This window comes from Ictidomys tridecemlineatus, chromosome 2 (genome assembly GCF_052094955.1).
Source record: "Ictidomys tridecemlineatus isolate mIctTri1 chromosome 2, mIctTri1.hap1, whole genome shotgun sequence".
Taxonomy (NCBI): domain Eukaryota; kingdom Metazoa; phylum Chordata; class Mammalia; order Rodentia; family Sciuridae; genus Ictidomys; species Ictidomys tridecemlineatus.
This window is the reverse complement of record NC_135478.1, coordinates 19313374-19334802: the sequence shown is the minus strand read 5'-3', so window position 1 is coordinate 19334802 and position 21429 is coordinate 19313374. Positions and strand designations below refer to the sequence as shown.

The following is a 21429-nucleotide window of genomic DNA, read 5'->3' as shown; positions in this document are numbered from 1 at the left end:
CCACTCATAGTTTCCATTTGGGGGAATAGAAAGTGAGGTTTTAATGAATATAGCTTATCAATTATTTCTTTCATAGATTGTGCCTTTGGTGTTTTATTTAGCTGTTACTGCCAAACACAAGGTCATGTAGGTTTTCTGCTATTTTCTAGGAGTTTTGTAGTTTTGTGTTTCATATCTAGGTCTACAGTCCATTTTGAGTTAATTTTTGTGAAACGTGTAAGATCTGAATCTCGGTTGGTTTGTTTCTTGGCATGGGGACATCCAGTTGCTCTAGCACCATTCCTTGAAAAAGCTACCTTCACTCTATTGTATTTTCCTTTTCTCCTTTGTTAAAGATGAGTTGATTATATTTATGTGAGTTTACTTCGGAACCCTCTAACAGAGTTCCATTGATCTATGTTACTTAATGGCATATTATCTTATTATACCTATTTTATAATAAGTCTTAAAATCAGGTAATATCAGTCCCCCAACTTTATTCTTTTCCTTCAACATTGAATTAGTTCTTTGGGGTCCTTTGTCTTCCCATAAAAGCTTTAGAATCTATTTGTTGATATTCACAAAAAGACTTACTGGGATTTTGATTGTCCTATTGACTCTATAGATTGAGTTTGGGAAAATTGACGTTTTGATAATACTGAGTCTTCTTGTCTGTGAATATGGACTATCTCTCCATTTATTTGGTTATTCTTTGATGTACTTCATTAAAGTTTGTAGTTTTCCTCGTGTAGGTCATACACATATTTTGTTAGATTTGTACCTAAGTATTTAATCTGGGGGGAAATGGTGACTTTAAAAAAATATTGTATATACTTGTAGATAGACAGCATGCCTTTATTTATTTTTTTATGTGGTGCTGAGGATCAAACCCAGTGCCTCACACATGCTAGGCAAGTGCTCTACCATGGAGCTACAGCCTCAGCTCCAGTATTGCGTTTTTAATTTTAAATTCTACGTGCTCATTGCTGGCACACAGGAGAGCAATTGGCTCTTTTTTAAAAAACTTGTTCTAATTAGTTATACATGACAGTATGCAATTGACTCTTTTATACTAATCTGATATAGCTGCTTAGTTCTAGGAGTTTCTTTTATTGTTGATGATGATGATTATTTATTTTTTTTCCTACAGAGATGATCATATAATCTAAAAGTGAGTTTCATGTCTTTCCAATCAGTATACTTACTATTTCTTTTTCTTGTCTTACTGCATTAACTAGGCTTTCCATACAATGTCAAAAAAGAATGGTGAAAGGAGACATTCTTGTTTTGTTCCTGATCTTATTGGACAAGCTTTGAGTTTCTAATCACTATGATAGAATCTGTAGGTTTTATGTAGATTGTTTTTGACACAATAAAGAAGTTCCCCTTTATTCCTAGTTTTTCAATACTTTTAAATCATTAATGGGTGGTGGATTTTTGTCAAATGCTTTTTCTGCATCTATTGATATGATCATGTGATTTTTCTTAAGTCTGTTCATGTAATGGATTATACTAATTGATTTTTTGACTGCTCAACAAGCCATGATTATTTGGCATAGATCCCATCTGGTCACATTATAGAATTCAATTGGCTAAATTTTGTTCATGAGACATACACATTCATGAGAGAAACTGGTGTGCATTTTTCTTATAATGTCTGTTTGGTTTTGGTATTGGGGTAATGCTGGTCTCATAGACACAGTTCAGAAGTATTTCTTCTGCTTCTATCTTTTGTAAGAGACTGTAGAAAACTGATAATAATTTCTTCCTTAAATGTTTTCAAGAGTTCACCAGTGAACCCGTCTAGGCCTGGTGCTTTCTGTTTGGAAGGTTATTAATTATTGGCTCAATTTCTTTAATAAATTTAGGTATAGTCAAACTATTCCTTTTTTGTGAATTTTGACAGTTCTTTCAAGAAATTAGTCTATTTCAGTCAAATTATCAAATTAGTGGATAGAGAGCTATTCATAATATTCCTTCATTATCCTTTTAATGTTCATGGGATCTATAATGATGTCCCCTGTTTCATATCTGATATTAGTAATCTATGTAGTCTCTTTTCATTTCTTAGTCTGGCAAGAGGCTTACTGGTATTATTAAGCTTTTCACAGAATCAATTTTTGGGGAAGCAATCTGCCCTGTGACAACAATTTTCTGAAGATCTGAGAAGAGTTGTCACTTTTTCAATTGTTTAACTACTTACTTGTTAAGACAGAACAATGCTTTCTAAGCTCTGTGTAGTTTATTTTAAAATAAAACTCAATAGCCAAAATTTGGAGATCATTCTTTGTTTCCTAACTAATACTTGACTTTGGTGATATTTTTATCTGATGTTATATAACCAGGGCCAACTTGGTTTCCAAGTTTCCAATTAGGATGAAAAATAATCCTTCTGATTTAAACTTCAGGATAAATGAAACAGAACAAAAAGAGTACATTGGACATTCTTATCTCTAAACTGCCCAAGCGTATAACCAATTTACAAATTTTGTGGGTATCTGAGGTCTTGGTTCCAACTGACAGGTTATAGGATTATTTGGATGACCTGATGGGCAATGCAAACAAAGACTCTTGCTGTTGACACTTGCTTTTGGCTCAAAAGTATATCTATGGCTGGGAGTTCAGTGGTTTTTGCTCCATACTGAGAAGGTTGACAAAATTAGTCTTGTCCAGTTCATAGTCACATTGCTTCTTATATTAACTGCAACAACACATACCCATTACTAACACTAGAAGCACAAATCCTGGAGTATGCCTTAGAGCAGGTTTGAATGAGCATGGACAAGGAAGCCTTTACAAAAATACCACCACCGCATGGGACAGTTGCCATCATCGTGAGAGGATGTATGGCAAACTAAATCAAAGAGATAGATAAGTCCCCTTAACTCTTGCCATCTTTTCTCTGTATAATCGTTGATATATTATTCAACCTTTTCTATTTGTAGGAAATAATATTAAGAATGATATAAAGATCAATGGGCTTGATAGGGTAGCATTTTGAATTCCTTGAGCTATAACTTAGTCAATAAAATATATTTATTTGGTCCCTGCAGTGTATGGATTACAATACAATTTCTAACTATTTTTAGGAATTACAAAGGAAGTCTATTCCCAAAGAATTATTATACTTCACATAAGAGATAGAATCTAAATAGTAAAAGTTGGTAAGCACCACTAACGAATATATAACCAATTGCAACCTGCCAACAAGGATGCTCATGTCCCTCCATAGCCCAAGTTCAGCTGTAGTGAACTGAAATTCTGAAGAACTCAAAGAAGAAAAATTAGGTGTATGGGATGGGCTCACTATTGGGAGTTTTATTATTTTGGAAAATCATTTGGGTATAATTTTATGCTATGATATAATTTTTGTTTTGGGGCCTTGCATTTAAAAATTAACTTTTACAATAAAAGTGATAGTCAACTTAGTACAATGACATGTGTTAATCATCACCATATTTATCACTTTATATACATACACCTTTTCCCAAAAAAAAGAATGCACAAGTGGACTTACATGATGGTTTAAATGGATAGCATTAAGAGACTAAGGATTTAATAATATAAACATAACAGATAGTAATAATCATTCTGTATATGCTACTGAACCTGAGAGATATTTAATAACAGCCTTTTTCCAGAATCTGCCGCTGAAGAAATTACACTGTCAGAGCCTACACTAAGAAAAGGAGAGGGTAGCTAAGCAACACCTTCAAATATCAAAGGAGAAAACGTTTAAAATAAAAGCCCTAAATTTAGCTATAAAATGTATATTCATCAGCACAGCTAAAAAGTCTTCACAAATTGAGTTGTAGCATCTAATCAAATAAAGTAAAAAATCTAAAGCTGGGTTTTGTGTGTAGCTGAAATGCTTGAAGATCATATCTGTTCCAGGCACAAGTCACCTTCCTCTTGCATGCCTGTCCAGATTGCCTGCTCTGGTACATTCCACCAAGGAGTCTTTTTCTTCTCTTTCAAAATTTACTTAATAATCTGAATGGCGCTTATGTGGGTGTGCTTTGGGATAACCATTGTGATTTGCGGTGTGTACGTCAATGAAAAAGAAGACAAAGCTTTGATACTCACTTTCACAAATTATTATCATACTTATGTGACCTAATACTAAAGTGTCTTTCAAATGCTTTGCTGCATCTGTGCACGTTTATGAAAAGATGTTACTTTGTCCTCCATAATTTTGTGGTTTTAGTTTGCTTGTGTTTTTCACCCCCACCCCCACCCCCAGTGCTGAGGATTCAACCCTCTACCACTGGACTACGTGTCTAGTCTGTGCTTTTCACTTTTTCCTGTGAAACCTTAAATTCTTTGCTTGCCATTGCCTTGGTGACTCTCCTACACTGACAGAGTACATAATGGTGTATTCATAAATCAGCACTCAGAAAGGAGCTCTGATTTTGAGATGGATGACAACTTCTGAGGTCTAAATACTCCTGATTTCAAAGTTCAAGGTCTAATATCCAGCTCACAAAGTTACTGAATATTTAACAGTTGGTTCTCATAAATGGACAAAAGCCATCTCTAGCCACATAAACAATATAATCATTGCTAGAGTTGCACCAACTTAGAACAGCATTTTCACTAACTTCTCATTCACTCATAGCACCACAAAGTTCTTACAGCTGTGGGTACAGACAATCATCACACATTTCAGTGTGGAATCAATGATGGGTGAAAATTGTTCCCTCTGTGTATCCCTGCAGAGCTAAAGCTAAATAAGCCAATTTGCTGAATTACTTAGAACCAAGTATTTATTACATCACAAACACATTATTTTCCACTTGTCAGGAAATGTAATAGAGCCAAGACACCAATTGCTGTTTGTTTTCTGCCACAAGCAGACTAAACAGATATTCAGTAAGCTGTACTAAACTGAAGGATGTATTTTCAAAATGGTGAGGGGGGTGAATAAACAGGCAACATTAATGTCAGAGGAAATTATGGGTATGAACACTTTATTTCTGCAACTGTATAAAGCTGCCCCTGCTACTGATGTTCAGTGGCATAAATAATTACTACATAGATGGGTTTTGCTCCTGGAAGCTCAAATACAGAAAGGCAACTGACATTTTCAATGTCTATATTTTGGAGGGCAACACTTTTTCCTGATTTATTAGGATGCCTGTTCTTTCAGCATAGACCTATCAGAAAAAAAAAAACACATAAGAAAAATGAAGTTTAAGAGATTTGAAATGTGGTTTAAAAAAACCTTTTTTTTAAAAAAAAAAGTATTGATTTTGTTGAAAATAAAAATCCAGGGCTCTTCTATTGTATCAAATGGAATGGAAGGCAGACCAAAGGAATGTTGTTATAATTCTCTTCCTAAATCACTATGTCTTTGAATTTCCTGGGACAAGGGTCATGACAAGATATTGAATGCTAGCCCCTCTGGCTTCTTCCTATCCTTTCTCTTCCCTGTCCCAACTCTGGTGACACTGGAGCTTTAAATTGAACAGTAACTTCTGTGGAGTCCTTCTCATTTTATCTGGGTTTCCCTAGTAGTCATAAAAATTGTCCAAAGAATACCAGAATTAAGGCTGGTACAAGTGGGGATTGTTATGATTTGCATCTTAAATGTCTTCCAAAGGCCCACATACTAAAGGCTTAATCACCAGCCTATGGGGCTTACTGGGAGGTGGGCCATAGTGAGAGGAAATTAGGTCACCAGAGGTGTACTCTTGAGGGATACTGGGATCTAGCCCCTTCCCCCTACCATGCTTCCCCAGCACCATGAGGTTAACTGACCTTCTCCAACATGTTCCCCCATCATGATGTATTGTGTCACCACAGGCCCAAAGTGACACAGCCGAGGACCATGAACTGGAACCTCTGAAACCAAAAGCCAAAATAATCTTTTCTCCTAAAAGTTGATTATCTCAGACATTTTATCACAGAAACAAAAAGCTTACCAACAGGGATTATATTCAGGTTCTCAATTGATTTCTGATCAATGTTGATGAGGATATTTGGTCCTGATATATTGCTTTGGAGATGTTCACCCACAAACTTACCTTTCTAACATTGGAACCACTGCATACCATAGCAGTAGAGGAGGGGACAGCATGTGGCAGCTCTCTCTCTCTCTGTCCCTGTGTTGATGCTTATGTGAATCCTACCACCCACACCTGCCTTTTCCCTTCCTTTCAGCTTGCTCTCCTCTTTTGAAGTGTTGGGTTGTGAAAGTAGAGTTTCTGATGAAAGTTCTTCTGAGGTGACAGACTCCTAGAGTAGTACTATAAAAATATCAAGTTATGACCTTCTCATCCATTCTCAAAACTTAAACCAAATGTACTTAACATTAAATGAAAACAAAAATAAGTATCCAAGTTTGGGTTCTCCAGAAAGCAATCTGAGACAGACTTTAATATTCAGGAATATCACTGAGATCAACACCTGTGGGAAGGATGAGACAAAGTGTGATCCGGTAGAGGGAGAAGGTGAGCTGTAATGTAGGCTCAACAGCCTCAGCCCCAGGGAGTTTGAAGCAGAGATGGCTCACAGAATTGTTTCACTTTGGGCCAAATGGAACAAATGCTGATCCTTTCTATCCCTGTTTCCATTCATTATTAGATAGGTCATGATTCTGGTGAGGCAGCTTTCTGTAGCAGACGTTCCCTGGTGGAACTAAAATTTGGAAGTTCATCTAATGAAACATTCGCTACATTTTGGGCAATAATTCCTTCCTTCTAGGGGAATTTAAACACCTCATCTTAGTGATCTTACACTAAAAAATATCTTTACCTTTACATACACATCTTTTATGATCATAAGAGCTACCTAATAAATTTAAAACTAATTGTAATTTTAACAAATGGTGCTGGAGCTTAATAATATTTAGCAGGCAAAAGTAAATTAATAAACTTCAACCAAATTTCTCACCTTACACAAAAATTAACTCAACATGGGTCATGGGCTGAACTGTAATAAACAAACCCATTCAGCTTTTAGAAAAAAAGAGGTTTTAGACTTGACATCAAAAGCACAATCCATCAAAAGGTTAAAACATCAGATTTCATCAAAAACTTTTACTCTGCAGAAGTCTATGTGAAAAGACTTAAAAAGAGAAAGTACAGGTGGCAAAAATTTGCAAACCATGCATCTGACAAAGGACTCATATCTACAGAATATAAAGAATTCTCAAAACTCATCAGTTAGAAAATGGGGTAAAATCCTAAAACACGTATTTCATTGAAGAGAATATACAGATGACAAATAAGCCTCAAAAAAATACATGACATCATTAGCCAGTAGTGAAACCACAAGGGAACATCACTACAGATCTAGAAGAATGGCTAAAATTAAAACAAAAAAGAATAGCAACACCACCAAAAGCTAGTGAGGATGTAGAGAAACTTCATCAATCACACTTTATTGGTGGGAGTATAAAAGACACACTCTGGAAAATAGTGTGGCAGGTTTTTTTTTTTTTAAATATGCAAGTATCATATGATCCAGCAATTGCACTCTTTGGCATTTATTCCAGAGAAATTTTGCAAGGTTCAACTAAAAACCTGTATGCAAATGCTTATGGCAGCTTTATTTGCAATATCTGAAAACTGGAAATAATTCAGACATTCTTCAACAGGTGAGTGATTAAACTGGTACATACACCTGTGGAATGCTATTTAGCAATAAAAAGGAATGGAGATGAATGCATACAATTCAGTGAATTGCCAGGGAATTATGCTGAAAAACATTTAATCTCAAAGGTTACTTCCCAAAAGTTTAACAGACTGTATGATTCAATTTGTATAACTTTCTTGAAAGTGGTTGTCAGAGGTTAAGGGTGTGTGTGCAAGAGAGGAGGGTGGGTGTGGATATCAAAGGTCAATACGAGGGATTCTTACAGTGATGGAAATCTTCCCATATCTTTACTGTTTCAATGTTAATATCCTAGTTGTGACATTGTACTATGGTTTTGCAAGCTGTTGCTACAAGGGGAAACTGGTAAAGGGACCATGGGACCTCTCACGGCACTATTCTTACAACTACATATGCATATGTAATTAGCTCAAAATAAGAATGAAAAAGAAACTGCTTGCAAAAATTTAATTAAATAAATTAACTAAATAATTTATTACATAAAGTAGTGAAGCGTCTTAATCCATTTTATGCTGCTATAACAGAATACCACAGACTGGATAATTTACAGTGAAAAGAAATTGATTTGGCTCATAATTCTAGAGGCTGGAAAGTCCAAGATTAGGGGGCCACATTTGATGAGGGTCTTCCTGCTACATCATAACATAAAAAGAAAGCATCATGTGACTGAAAGAGTGAGTTAGAGGGGGACAGATGAGAGTTGAACTTGCTTTTCTAACAAACCCACTCCTGAGATAACCCAATCACTTCTGTGATAATGATGTTAATTCATTCATGAGTTTGGAGCCCTCATGATCTAAACATCCCTTTATGCCCCATCTTCCAACACGGCTACACTGGGGATTAAGCTTCCAGCACACGAAGCTTGGGGGACACACTCAAATTATAGCAAGAAATAAAGGGTTATTAATACTTGGCGTGAGGGCAATTTGATGTTATATTGCTACCTAAAAAACTACCTCAAAATATAGTGGCTTGAAACAGTCACCATTTCATTTTCTTACAATTCTGAGGTTCAGGAATTCCAGGTCATTCCTGCCAGTACTTGAATCCACATGGTGTTGTTTGGGGTCATCCACTCTGCTGCATTCAAGTGGTGGGGTAGGTTGTCTGGAAATTCTATAAAAGCTTCACTCTCAGGTCTGGGACCTCGGTGCTCTGCACATGGTCTTCACATTGCTAGCAAGCTTCCTCACTGCATGGTGTACTCAGGGAGTCAGACTTACTATAGTGGCCGACTTTCAAGAGGAAGTATATGAATTGGCAAACACTGAAGCTACAGATCTCTTCAATTCCAGCCTTAGAAATTACACAGCATCACTTCTGCCACAGGCTACTGATCAAAACAAATCACAAGCTCAAGTTCAAGAGAAGAAAAAGTAGACTTCAAATGCTGTGAGGAGTAGCAAAGAACCCGTGACTCACTTACTCTACCGTAGGGGATAATTCATTATTTGAACAAATAGTTTTCTTTGTGGGAAGTTTTTTAAGTTACATATTCTATTTTAAAAAATAAATATCAAGTTATTCAGATTGCCTGTTTCATCTTGACAGTTTTGGTAAGTTTTGCTTTCTAAATATTTTGTCTGTTTCATGTACATTGATGGGTTTATTGGCAAAAGTTATCTGTAATACTGCATATGTGTACAGGGGGGCGGGGCAGGATTACTGGGGACTGAACTCTGAACTCCAGGGGGCTCTACTACTGAATTATATCCCCAGCCATTTTTATATTTTATTTTGAGACAGGGTCTTGCTAAATCGCCAAGGTTGACCTTGAACTTGCAATCCTTCTGCCTCAGCTTCAGTCACTGGGATTATGATGTGCACCACTGTGCCTGACTTTGCCTAACTTTATTTTTAATGTGGGTAAAATCTGTAGCGATCTATTTTCCATTCCTGATATTGTTAGCTTATGCTTTCTCTTTTCCCCCCAACATGATCAGTTATCTAGGACTCTACTGATTCTGTTAAAACTTGAAGAAACAAGTTTTGGATCATATTTCATGGATTCTTCTTTTTCTACACAATAATATGCTTCGGATATTATTTAGTACATTTTTCTTAATTGCTGCCATAGTATTTTATGTAATGGAGATATGAGGATTTATTTAACCATGGGCATAATCTCAGGCATTCTTAACTAATTTCATTTCTCTTTTTGAATACTGAAGCAAATATCATGGTATGTCTTTATGTGGGCACGAGAAAGACTAGAACCCCCGAAGTTAAATTTTGGAGACAGAGGATACCTTAATTTTACATTTTTAAGCAGATAACTCCCAAACCACTTTCCAATGGCTGTACCAATTTGCACTCTCACCAACTAGATAGAAACATTCCCCCCTGATCCAGGTCCTTCCCAATATTCAGCTATTTATTTTTTATTTATTTTTTATTTCTCACAAATGTGATCATGGTTTGAATCTGCACTTCCCCAATCATCAATGAGTCCCAACATCTTGTGGCTACTTAAGACTTGAGGCCTTTTTCTTCTGAGATGTCTTTTAAAAAATCTATTTTTTATTTTGTTCTTATTCATTTTTTTCTTTATGTGTTTAAGATATGAAACCTGGGTTTATTACCATGTCCAAAATAGTTGTTTCCCAGTCTGTCTCATATCTTTCACTGTGTTTTATTGTGCCCTTTTCACACAGCTGCTTCAAATCTGAATGTGCTAAATTAATCACTGTTTTCCTTTACAGCTTGGGGGTTATGAGTGGCTGAAGAAGGCCTTCCAAATGGTTCTGAGAGTTCAATTAATACTCATTGGTTAATCAGTTTCTTGTCTTTGGGGGTTAGCTCTACCACTCAGTTCTAGAATCCAACTCCTAGGGAAGCAAAGTCCCCTTTCTTCTTCCTCCACAAATTACGGGGAAATCTTTCAATCCTCATCACACACACATCTTTGAAAACAACAACTTGAAACAACATAATGATATAAGGGAATCTGGGAATTGTCTAGTCTCAAACTCATTTTTATAGATGAGGACTGTGGGATCTTTACTTGCTGTCAGACACGATAGCCATAAGCCACAAGTAGCTTTTAAATTTTAATTAAAATGACAATGAAAAAAAAATCACTCTTACTAGTCAAATTTCCAATGTTCCATAGCCACATGTGACTAAAGGCAACTACACTGGATGGTGTGGGTCTAGAACATTTCCATTACTGCAGAATGTTCTAGTGGATAGAGTTGCTCTAGAGTTTAAATACATTCTGTGGAGTGGCAGCAGGAACACAGGCGTTACTGAGAGCTGGTTAGAAACAGAGAATCCCAGGTTCCACTCCAGATTTACAGTCAGAATCTGCAATTAAACAAGATCCATATAAGTTTCAATGGTGATTAGAGACTAAGAAATTATCTATGATTTCGTCTCAAGATCATACAGGTGACCAGTGTAGGCCCTTTCCCTAATCAAGCTACCACTTGACATTACCTTCTGTCTCCTTCCTACTATCTCCCTGCCACACTTGATTTCTCCACATGTTTAATTACACAACTTTTAAATAAATTTTTATAGAGCAACTAGGCCATTGGGGGGCCTCAGAAAATTTTCCCTTTTCCACGCCTTCACCCTCTTTCTGGTTTGCAAGTGCTTGCTTGGTAGACTTGTGATAAAGATCCCAAGCCCCTGTGATGTTGCTCAGTATTTTCCTCAAGGGAACCACTGGTGAAAGGCTACAAATTAAAATAAACCTCGAAACCAGTGGGGCACGAGTCATCAAACTGTATAATATACTTGCCCTTGGTGATACACGGCAGCATTCAGTACTTTCAGTCACAACCCTAGGGTAGAACATGCAAAGCAGGTTACATACTTTCCTTGGTTAGTATCCTGACCATCTGATTAGAGAATGCAAAGTAGCTGTTGGTGATCTCCTAACATAAGCACTGCTAACTGGCTAGCAGGTCACCTAAAGGAAGTGATTTGGAAGTAGGGACCAGGTTGGCCTTAAACTCTGGGAGATCTGCTTTCAGGGCACCATCAAAGTGCAGGGAAGTAATGATGAAGGAGATGTGGCCTAGGCAGTGGTTGATATTGGTGTTGGGTGCCCTCAAGCTATAGGTTAGTGACAGCGGTTATATTCCTTGTCTTCAAAGACAGAGCATAGTAGTTAGGATGGGGCTCAGGTTTAAATGCTGCTGCCTACACCCAGGGACTAGGTAGATGGCTAATTCCAGCTTGGTATTCCTTTTTTTTTAAAGATAAGTTTGTTTTTTTAATAGCTTTATTTTGTTTATTTATATATGGTGCTGAGGATCGTACCCAGGCCCTTGCACATGTGAGACGAGCACTCTATTGTTGAGCCATAACCCCAGCCCCCCCAGCTTGGTATTCTTGCCATAGTCAAAGAAAGTTCCTTTATCAGCATCAAGGTGAAGCCTAAGCCAGAACTGTGTCCAGAGTTGGGGAAGATCATCAAGGCCTATAACCCTATGCAAAGCTCTGTCAGTTTATGGATAAACTCCAGCATTTGATCAATAATCTCCTATTTTTTTAAAATTGTGCAGTAGCCACATACATCTATGAAAGTGAGCTTCAGGTACACAAAGACTTCTGAGGGTGCATGCTACTAGCTAGCCCAACTTTCTGAAAGTTGGATTTGAACTGCTGCCACAACCTAGGGTTTTGTTGCTAGACACAGTACCACTGGGCTGGGACTGTGTTCCAGATAGTAGAATCCCCAACTAGGCTAGAATCTCCCTATCTAGAAGTGCTCTGAGAGGTAGAGATTGTAAAAGGCTGGTTTCTGCAGACACATTACAAGTCTAACAATGCCATTAATTCCTATAAAAGTATTTTTATATGTTCTGATCTTCCCTAAAATATTTTGTGAATTGGATCCAATACAGTAAGAAATATTTATTAATTATTATATGCTCAACAGGTTACAAGTGACTCCACCCATTCCTTGAAATCACAGAACACACCACTATCTTTGAGGAACTTCCAGTGTAGTTGGAAGGATATTCAATCATGGCCATTAAAAAGCTGTAACAATTAAACAAGGCTGAGAATATGAGTGTCTGATGGGCTATAGACACATCTGGTTTATAGGGGGGATCAGAAGAGAAAAAAAAAAAGAGGCTGCTGTGAGGCTAGAGTGACAGAGAAGAGTGATATGGTTTCAATGTGTCTCCCAAAGTTCATGTACTAGAAACTTGATCCCAATGCAGTGGTTTTAGAAGGATAGGAAGTGTTTGGTTTACAGAAGCATTGCCCTCACACATGCATTAATGCTGTTATCTCAGGAGTGAGTTTGTTATAAAAAAGAGTTCAGCCCCCTTGGAGTCTTTTTTGCACTCTCTTTGCCCTTCTGCTATTACAAGTCTCAGGCAATACTATGAATTCCTATAAAAGTGTTTTTTATATGTTCTGATCTTCCCTAAGGTATTTTATAAATTGGATCAAATACAATAAGAAATATGTATTAGTACCGTGCTCAAGAGGTTATGAGTGGCTTTCCTCCCTTTACATCACACAATCTGACCTGTGAGGAACTTGCAGTATGGTTGGAAGGATATTCAATACTGTCCACTAAAAAGTTGTAACAATTATACAAGGCTGAGAATATGAGTGCCTGATGGGCTACAGAAACACATCAAGTTTACAAGGGGGATCAGAAAAGAGAAAAAGCAGAGTCCTTATCATATGCCACAACTTCCAGAATTGTGGTTTATTATAAATGCCCCAACCTCAGGTATTCTTTTATATCAGCACACAATGGATTAAGACGGAGAGTAATGAACTGAGTTTCAAATAAATGGCAAGATATTAACCTAGGCTCTGTAAAGGCAAGAGTCCTATTTCAATCCATCCTTTCCCAGCACCTAGAAAGGGTTGGGCACACAGTAGGCCCACACTAAACACAAATGGATAAATGGTAGGGAACGGTATAATTTAAAAAGCAGTTTGTATCTGATGGCTATTTTGGCTTGAAAATAGGTCAAAAAAATGTTGACATTTACATTAGTGATTTTCTCCCTCAGGAACCCTAAGTTCCTGAACCCTGAGTTCCTCAACACCTAAGTTCTTTTCACCCATTCACCCATCCCATGTATTTAAAGCACGCGGGCGGGGGTTGCTGGTTTGGGTCACTACTGTAACTCCAGAACCTAGAGCCACAGCTGAAGGGTGCTGTGAGTCATGCTTTCCTGCTGTCCACCCACTTGCAGGGACCAGCTGGTGAAGGCCAAACCCATCAAGTGGACTCTTCCAGGGAAGGGATGCACCTTAGTCCCAGACTACCAGGTGCTCGAACGGTATGCAGCTCTTAATAGTCAGTACTACCAGGGTGACCTACTTACAAATTCATTATCGAATGAGTTTCTACCTAACTCTGTCAGGTGAGTCTCACCAGTTCTTCCAGGTTGACTCTGCAGCAGCGGGTCGGGCGGGACAACGCATGCGCAGATAGTCAGCCGAGGGGTGGGGGTAGGGGTGGGGAGGACGAAGCGGCTGGGCACGCGCAAGCGCGGGCTTCCCGGCGGATGTGCGGCGCATGCGCGAGCTGAGCGGCCTTAAGAGCGGCTGCGGCCGGGGCGGCGCAGTCGGCCCGTCAGCCGGCTTCCAAGCTTGTCCCGCTTGTTGCGCTGCGGCGATGGCGGCGGAGGAGGAGGAGGTGGACTCCGCAGAAAGCAGCCAGGGGTAAGTAAGTACGGCCGGCAGAAGGGTGCGTGATTCTCGGGCAGCGCCCAGGACTTGTCCCCAGCTTGGCAATGCCGGACAGCGGCCTCGTCCGGTCCGATGCGCGTCCGCGCGGCACCCTGACGTGAAACCCCGCGCAGCTCTGCACCAGCCCCCGGGGCGTCGGAGGTGACCCGCTGCGCCTGGGGCCGCCCGCTGTTGTGTAAGTAGCTCAGCGAGGCGGTTGGGTGGCTGCGTTTCTAGACCCGCTAAGGGACCTGGCCCTGCCCGGCATGGACAGCTGTGATGGGCCGTCCCCGCAACTGTCCCCGAGTCACTGTCCGCCTCCTAGCGCCTCTGGGTGTTGAAGTTCACGCTGTGCTCGGTCCAGCTAGGCAAGACGGAAAGTGCCGCGGGCGGATCATCCCTAAAACCGGGGGAAAGGGGGCGGTGCCTCCTCCGCAGTCCTAGAGAAACAGCCCCTGAGAAGCGGGGAATTGGGGTGTCCAGGGAAAGGGGTCTGGGAAGTGGGCGTATGGCTTTGAGTTCTGACTTCAGACTTTATGGAAAGAAGGTTAACCCCTTCTTTCCATAAGTTCAGCAGTGAAAATTCATCTTTCAAATGTAGATCCTTTACTTCCAAGCCCCGCTCTCCTTACTGGAAAAGTGTGTGTGTGTGTGTGTGTGTGTGTGTGCGCGTGCGCGCGCGCGCTTAACTCCAAAAAAGACTCACGTGTAGGAAAGTAGAAGGTGAAGGGCACATCTGATGTGAAGGTGTTTTGATAGAGGTAGACTAAGTATTTTTTTTTTTTATATCCACAACTAATTTCATGCAGTTGTGTGTAGAAGAGAAGTAGTTAGTTGTTGGAAAGTTTAATTACCATCAAGATTATTGCTTCTCCAGACTGGTACTTTATGTTGGAGAGTAAAGTTGTGTACTTTTCCCTTGTAAATTAAATATTTTGACAATAGTTCTACTTTAGATGTGTGGAGGAATTTTTATAAGAAACCTAATCTAACTGATAGATTATGGAGTATCATGAAGACAGGGGTATTTGGAAAGATTGCTGTAGGGGGAAATTGTGAAATATTAGAAATTAGGTTCTTCTCTGAGTTTTGTTTATAGTATGAAAGGATCCACTGTTTTGCTTTATTAATGAACTTCCTTGTTATACAGAGATGAGTTGATGAATGTCATATGATGGCAAGTAGGAATCCAGCTGGTATCTTGTGTTCCTATCAGGTTTGTCCAAACATTTTTGCCTCTTTTGGAGATTTCTTACAGGTGGACTTTGTAGTCTTGATGTTATTGTAGGGTTTGAGAGTCCAGAACACAGCTGTTTAAAAAAAAAAAAAAGATATATGGCTTTGGTGATGGCTGGAGGTCATTGAGGGCACACCATTAAAAATTATTAGCAGCTGATGAGCTATAGTCCCTGAAAAGAGGTGGGCCTCCCTGGTATTCTTGGCAGTACACTTGAGCAATGTCCAATGTCCTCTTTACCAAGAAGGAAGAGAATGCTATGTTCCTTTTCCTACTGGTCATATTAAACCTAAAATCCTAGGTATTCCTGTTCCTATTTTCCAGTTGAAAATGCCACCCATGAGTAATAGGGCTAAGTTGGAACCTCTTTCCTCTAGCTGTCTGGATTTAGTTTAAGGCATTTCCCCCATATTTGTGCTGCTTCTCACTTGGATTGGGACTGATGGGATGTTTGGCTCTTGTTTTGAGTCAAGTATCCTAGACTTAAGATGTTTAGGGTTTAGGTGGTGTATTGGTTTGAATGTCCTACAAGGCTTCACATGTTGAAATTAATCTGCATCATGAGATATTAAGAGGGTAGAAACTTAATCAGTGTATGATTTTTTTTTTAAAAGTAGGGCCTTTGGGAACTTTTTAGGTTCAGAAAAAGTCTTCAGGGTAGAGCCCCGGATGTGTATCCTTGTAGTTTTATAGGAAGAATGAGAGAGAGAAATCAGACACATATACATACTGTATACTCTTGTACTCCCTGACTCTTGGCATGTGATTCTCAGTGCCACTCCAGACTTTTCCAGAAAGAAGGTCAACACCAGATGAGGTCCCTTAACCTTGTGTCTCGTGAATTGTGACCCAAAATATTTCTTTTCTTATAACTTTGTCTGTGATATTATCTTATTGACAATGGAGAACAGACCAATACAGATAGGGAGATGACATTAACAAATGAAACAATTATAAAACAGTCATCTGACAGTTTTTTGAAGTGTATAATTTTTGTCTTTTCCTTTGTGGCTCTAAGTGAAGATGGGCCTGCTGGAGAGCCATTTTTGCTTTCAATATCTAACCTTTTTAATTGCAATACAATTGAGAAAGTGATATGTAACAAGAGCAGGATAGATTTCTGTGAATGGCTGTAAGGTTGTCCCAGAGAATTAATAAATATCAATGAAGTTTAGAGGAAAGTTGTCACAGAATAGCTCATTTACAGGATATAACATAAAATGGGTTGTTTGCAGTGATATACTAAAGTTGATTTATGCCAGCAAGCCATTGTTAAATTTTTAAGAATTTTACAACACAAGCCATTGCTAAATTCTTGACAATTTGACCAACCATCAGCAGCTTGAAATGGGCTGTGGTGGGAGTATTTACAGTGTGAAAATCATTAAATGCTATAAATAAAATATAAATAAAGGATTTTTCTCTCTACTCCATGCCTCATTTGGTTTGCAAGCATCACACTTTCAGAATTTGAATGTAGTTCTTTGTGTTGGAGCTAGAAGAGTGGATTTTTCTCTTTTATCTTAAACAAAGCAAAACTATTACAATCTATTCCTTCCACCTGCTGCCATCTCCCCTTTTGTAACCTTTGCCACCTGACTTTTTAAAAACCAAACTCCTCAGTGCCACATCCCATTGGCATTTTATTTTTCTCAGCTTTTCTTCTTGGATCCTTTTCAGTGTTTGATACCATGATAGCTACTTCTTTTTGAAACTCTGATTTAGACATTCTACCTCTTATAACATTTTGCTTATTGTCTTACCATGGGAACAGTAAACTTTTTTTATTAGGTTCTCTTAACTATTTTTATTCTCCAAGAGTCTATCTTCATCTTTGTTTTTACTTTGTTTACTCATTTTATGAAAATGATATTTTATCATTTTATCTGTGGAGAAGACACATCTCTCTTTATATTCTAGTGCCATTTCTAATTGTTGGATATTTACATCTGATTTGTTAAACTTAACGTGTTCAGACCTGGACTTTACTTGTACTGTACTTACTCTTAAACTAGATAATATAAAATCAGCAGTTCTTCTTGACTTCCCTACTTTTATTAGGAAAATTACATTCTTTTGTTTATTGTTTTCTTTAGTTTATGTATTTAGGGTATCTTTGGGGGGTGGGAACAGAAAGACAAAACCTAACTCCTATTTTATTTAAGCAGATAATGAGTAAGCACTATCATCTACTGCAGAGACCCAGATTTCAGGAGATTGAAGTATCCATTGTAATATGAAAAAAGCCAATCACCACAGAGACTGTAACTTTCCAAAAGTAAACATCTGTAATACCAAGGAGGCTTAGGAATGTGTCCCAAAAGGATTCCTACACAGCCCATCAGCTGGCCCCTAACAAGTATTATAGCAAGTCAAAAGACCCAAGTCCTCAAGCATTCAATCAAAAACCAAATAAAAATATTCTTGCTCTGTAACCACATCTTCTGATCATCCAGAATCACAACTGTGACATTACTGTTGATTCTCCTTTGCTCCCTCCCTTGCCCCTGAATAGCAAATCTCTTACCAAGTCCACTGGATTCTAAATGTATCTCTCCTTTCTAGTCACACTGTTACCTGGGAGCCACCTGGTTTAGACCCTCTTTATTTCCTCCTCTGGATTATTATAAACTCAATAATATGGCTTTTAGCATACCTCATTTCATTAGATACTTTTATGTTTCCAAAAGGACCAGTTCTGTTTGCAGCACAGTAACATACAGTGTGGCTTTATTATATGTCCCCCCCCCCACAGTGGCTTTATTATATATATCTTTAACCTGACTTTAAAGCTCTTTGTAGGCAATGCAGCTCCCACCTGGCTTTTTAAATTTTTTTTAGTTGTTAATGGACTTTATTTTATTTATATGTGATGCTGAGAATCAAACCCAGTGTCTCACACATGCTAGGCAAGTGCTCTACCACTGAGCCACAATACCAGCTCTACCACCTGGCTTTTGAGTCTTTTTCCCTGAGCACTGTACTTTAGCTAAGCTTTAGGTTTCTGAGTCCTGAAAATGGCCCTTGCTCCCCTCTCATTTTACTATGGTTTGATTAACATTGTTTTCTCTAACCTCAAACAATTGTGATCTCCCTTCTCTAAAGGTTAATAGTATTTTTTTAAACTTTATTTATGACACTTATATCAATGTTTCCTAGTATAGTTTTTTATTATATATTTGTTTTGTCAGCTCAGTGAGAACAAGGCTTTTGTCTTGCATATATGTCTGGTAGACCTTAAATTGGCTTTAAGCTTCAATACATTTTTGTTTAAGCCTTCAACTATTGTAAATTTATGCTGATACAAACATTAAGATAAAAAACTTAGGAGTTTCTTATACATTTTGCAGCTGTGTGAATTATGTTTTTTCATCATAAGATATACAGAAAAGTTTGAATTTGAATAGGACAACACTTAGGATCATGAAATTAAATTGTACTGGGGTGAATGGGAATAGGATTCAATTTCTTGACCTTAGTTGAACCAACCCATGCCTCACTGTTGTGCCTGCTCTCCAAAATGCCAATCACGAGCCAGCAAATGCAGATTTTAGTCCTGTGACAAAAGTCCTTTAAACAAAAGATTGTAAAGTTCCAGGAGTGATCCACTTAATAAAAAGCAACACAAGATAAATATTTCAGAATTACAAGTGTCTTTGAAGGAGTCTTTAAAGGCTTGAACTGTAGTATTTATAATAGCTATTCTGAAACATTATATTGGCTTAAAAATAACCTTCACTAACTGATAGACTAAAAATTTAGTTAGACTAAAACTCTTTTAGTCTAATCAGAGCATGGTTCTGTAATTCCTCACTCCTGATTGTGAGTTATCAAAATAAATGCATGGAGACATGATTTTATTAAAAATAACTTCTGTTTGAGACCCAGGATTTTACACTGTTATTTTTTATCTAATCTATAAGTTTATTTTAGAACTAACAAAGAAATGTTACTCTGACTTGTTAAGCTATGTAAAAGTACACATGTAGCTTCTTCAGGTTTGTTTGAAGGTGAAGTCATGAGAAGGTCTGACTTTATGAATGGTCTGTTTTGCTGTGTGAGGGAAGGTAGGAAACAGTTGGCTGGAAGAGGGAGGGATTTTACCAGCACATGGCTTGTCTAAAACACTGGTTGACCAGCAACAGGTCTTTTAAAATAATAAACTAGAAGTGGTGGTGGATGGGTGGAGTTAGAAAACTCTTAAGTAATGTGTTAAAATTAGAGGGTCTGTGTTGACATTGATATGATGGCCAGTGATAATTTGAATCATTTAAGTATCATTTATCTAAAATAAAATGGTGTGTTAGTCACTTAAGTTGTAGTTGTATGAGACAGTCTTTTTCTCTTTCCTAAGAATAGAATTTAAGAAGTCAGTTCCCAGGAAAGAAGACCTTTAGTTGTATTACAGTTTATAGTTTGAAAGTTTTCAATTATTTATTGGTTGAGGGATTATTTCAGAACACATATATTTACACTTCAAATTAATCCATATATTAATAATAAAAATCAATACCTCATGATTTCTTTAAATGAGATGGATTAGTGTGCTTAGTTTAGTTTGTAGAGAACAATAATAAACTTACATGATTTTTTTTTCTTGACTGTACCAGTATAGTGTTGGAGGCTATTTTAAACAAAACTATAATCTAATGAAATCCTTTTTACTTATAACCTGATTAGAGATGTTATTTTAAGTGGCCAAGAGTGTGTGGAAATTGCCCAGACTTCTGTATATTTTCTTCAGAATACTTTGAAACCTCTTTCACTATTTCATAATATTTATAGATTGTGAAATTCAGGTTTAGTAATAACTATAGATATCTAGTCAAATGTCTTGGAGAACAAAACAGGATTACCAGGAAACTTAAATGTTCATGGCATGGGGTACAAGTACAATGTTAATAATATTGGAAAACAAAAAAAGATTAGGTATAAGGTTACGGGGGGAAAAACTGGAGTTCATCTCTCAAACTCAGGATACTTAAAATCAGAATCTCAAATAAATATACTCTAATTTGACTTTCTTTAATGATCATTTCTAATGTGGTCTTTTAAAGTTTTCCTTAACTCAGAAGTCTGCTTATTAATTTTTTCTCTGTTTCCAGCTACAGTGGTTACAGAGCAAGAATATGTTTATTTGGTTTTTGATTGAATGCTTTAGGGCTTGGGTCTTTTGCCTTGCTAGTAATACTTGTTAGGGGCCAGCTAATGGGCTGTGTAGGAATCCTTTTGGGACATATTCCTAAGCCTCCTTGGTATTACAGATGTTTACTTTTGGAAAGTTACAATCTCTGTGGTGATTGGCTTTTTTCATATTACAATGGATACTTTGATCTCCTGAAATCTGGGTCTCTGCAGTAGATGATAGTGCTTACTCATTATCTGCTTAAATAAAATAGAGGAGTTAGGTTTTGTCTTTCTGTTCCCACCCTCCAAAGCTATGAGGAGGCAGTCCTGTATCTGTTTCACTGTTTTATGGATGGACCATATAAATTTTTACTTTAAGGTTTGTGACCTCAGAAGAATGGCTAGAAATATGATAGGCTATGTCCTTAGTTCCAGTCTCATGTCCTTGGTTCCAGTATTCCACATGCTCAGTCTAGGGAATGCTGAACAACACTGAACGGCATAGAAGATTCAGTGGGAAGCAGCAGAGGTCTTTGAAAGTGAGGTTAACTTAACCAAAGATAGGAGGTAGGGTTGGATGGGTTAGTTTAGATGGTTGAAGCAACAGATGTAGGAAGATAAGGTGTGGGAAGCCTTAAACAAAGGGCAAAAGCTAAAGGGTGGTAAGATCTTTGTTTTTCACTCTTTAGAAGTGTTCCTTTGAACTTATTAGGCATATAACACTCAATTCTGCAGTCTATCTCTAAGACAGAGGTAGAGGACAGTTTCTATAAAACATTTATCATCTGGTTAAAGTAAACCTGGACAGA

General features: G+C 37.9%; 1 protein-coding gene and 1 long non-coding RNA gene across 4 annotated transcripts in view; one reads left to right on the top strand and one right to left on the bottom strand.

Annotated features, from left to right (window-relative positions):
* Window positions 1-4932: 4932 nt before the first annotated feature.
* On the bottom strand, window positions 4933-14133 carry LOC120891465 (uncharacterized). Its single transcript, XR_005735891.2, has 3 exons — window positions 13911-14133; window positions 5740-5823; window positions 4933-5135 (listed from the first exon to the last, which is right to left on the bottom strand). It is a non-coding gene; the product is annotated as an uncharacterized LOC120891465 (long non-coding RNA).
* Window positions 14094-21429, top strand: part of Abhd5 (abhydrolase domain containing 5, lysophosphatidic acid acyltransferase) — a 27162-nt gene continuing 19826 nt past the window's right edge. The window contains exon 1 of one of the 3 annotated variants that reach the window (XM_005337911.4): window positions 14094-14250. In XM_005337911.4, coding sequence (XP_005337968.2) covers window positions 14105-14250 — 146 coding nt within the window. In that variant the 5' untranslated portion in view covers window positions 14094-14104. Of the gene's footprint in view, window positions 14255-14430; window positions 14453-21429 lie in introns of those variants that run through there. The other 2 variants (XM_078038028.1, XM_040290105.2) reach the window with 2 other exon arrangements.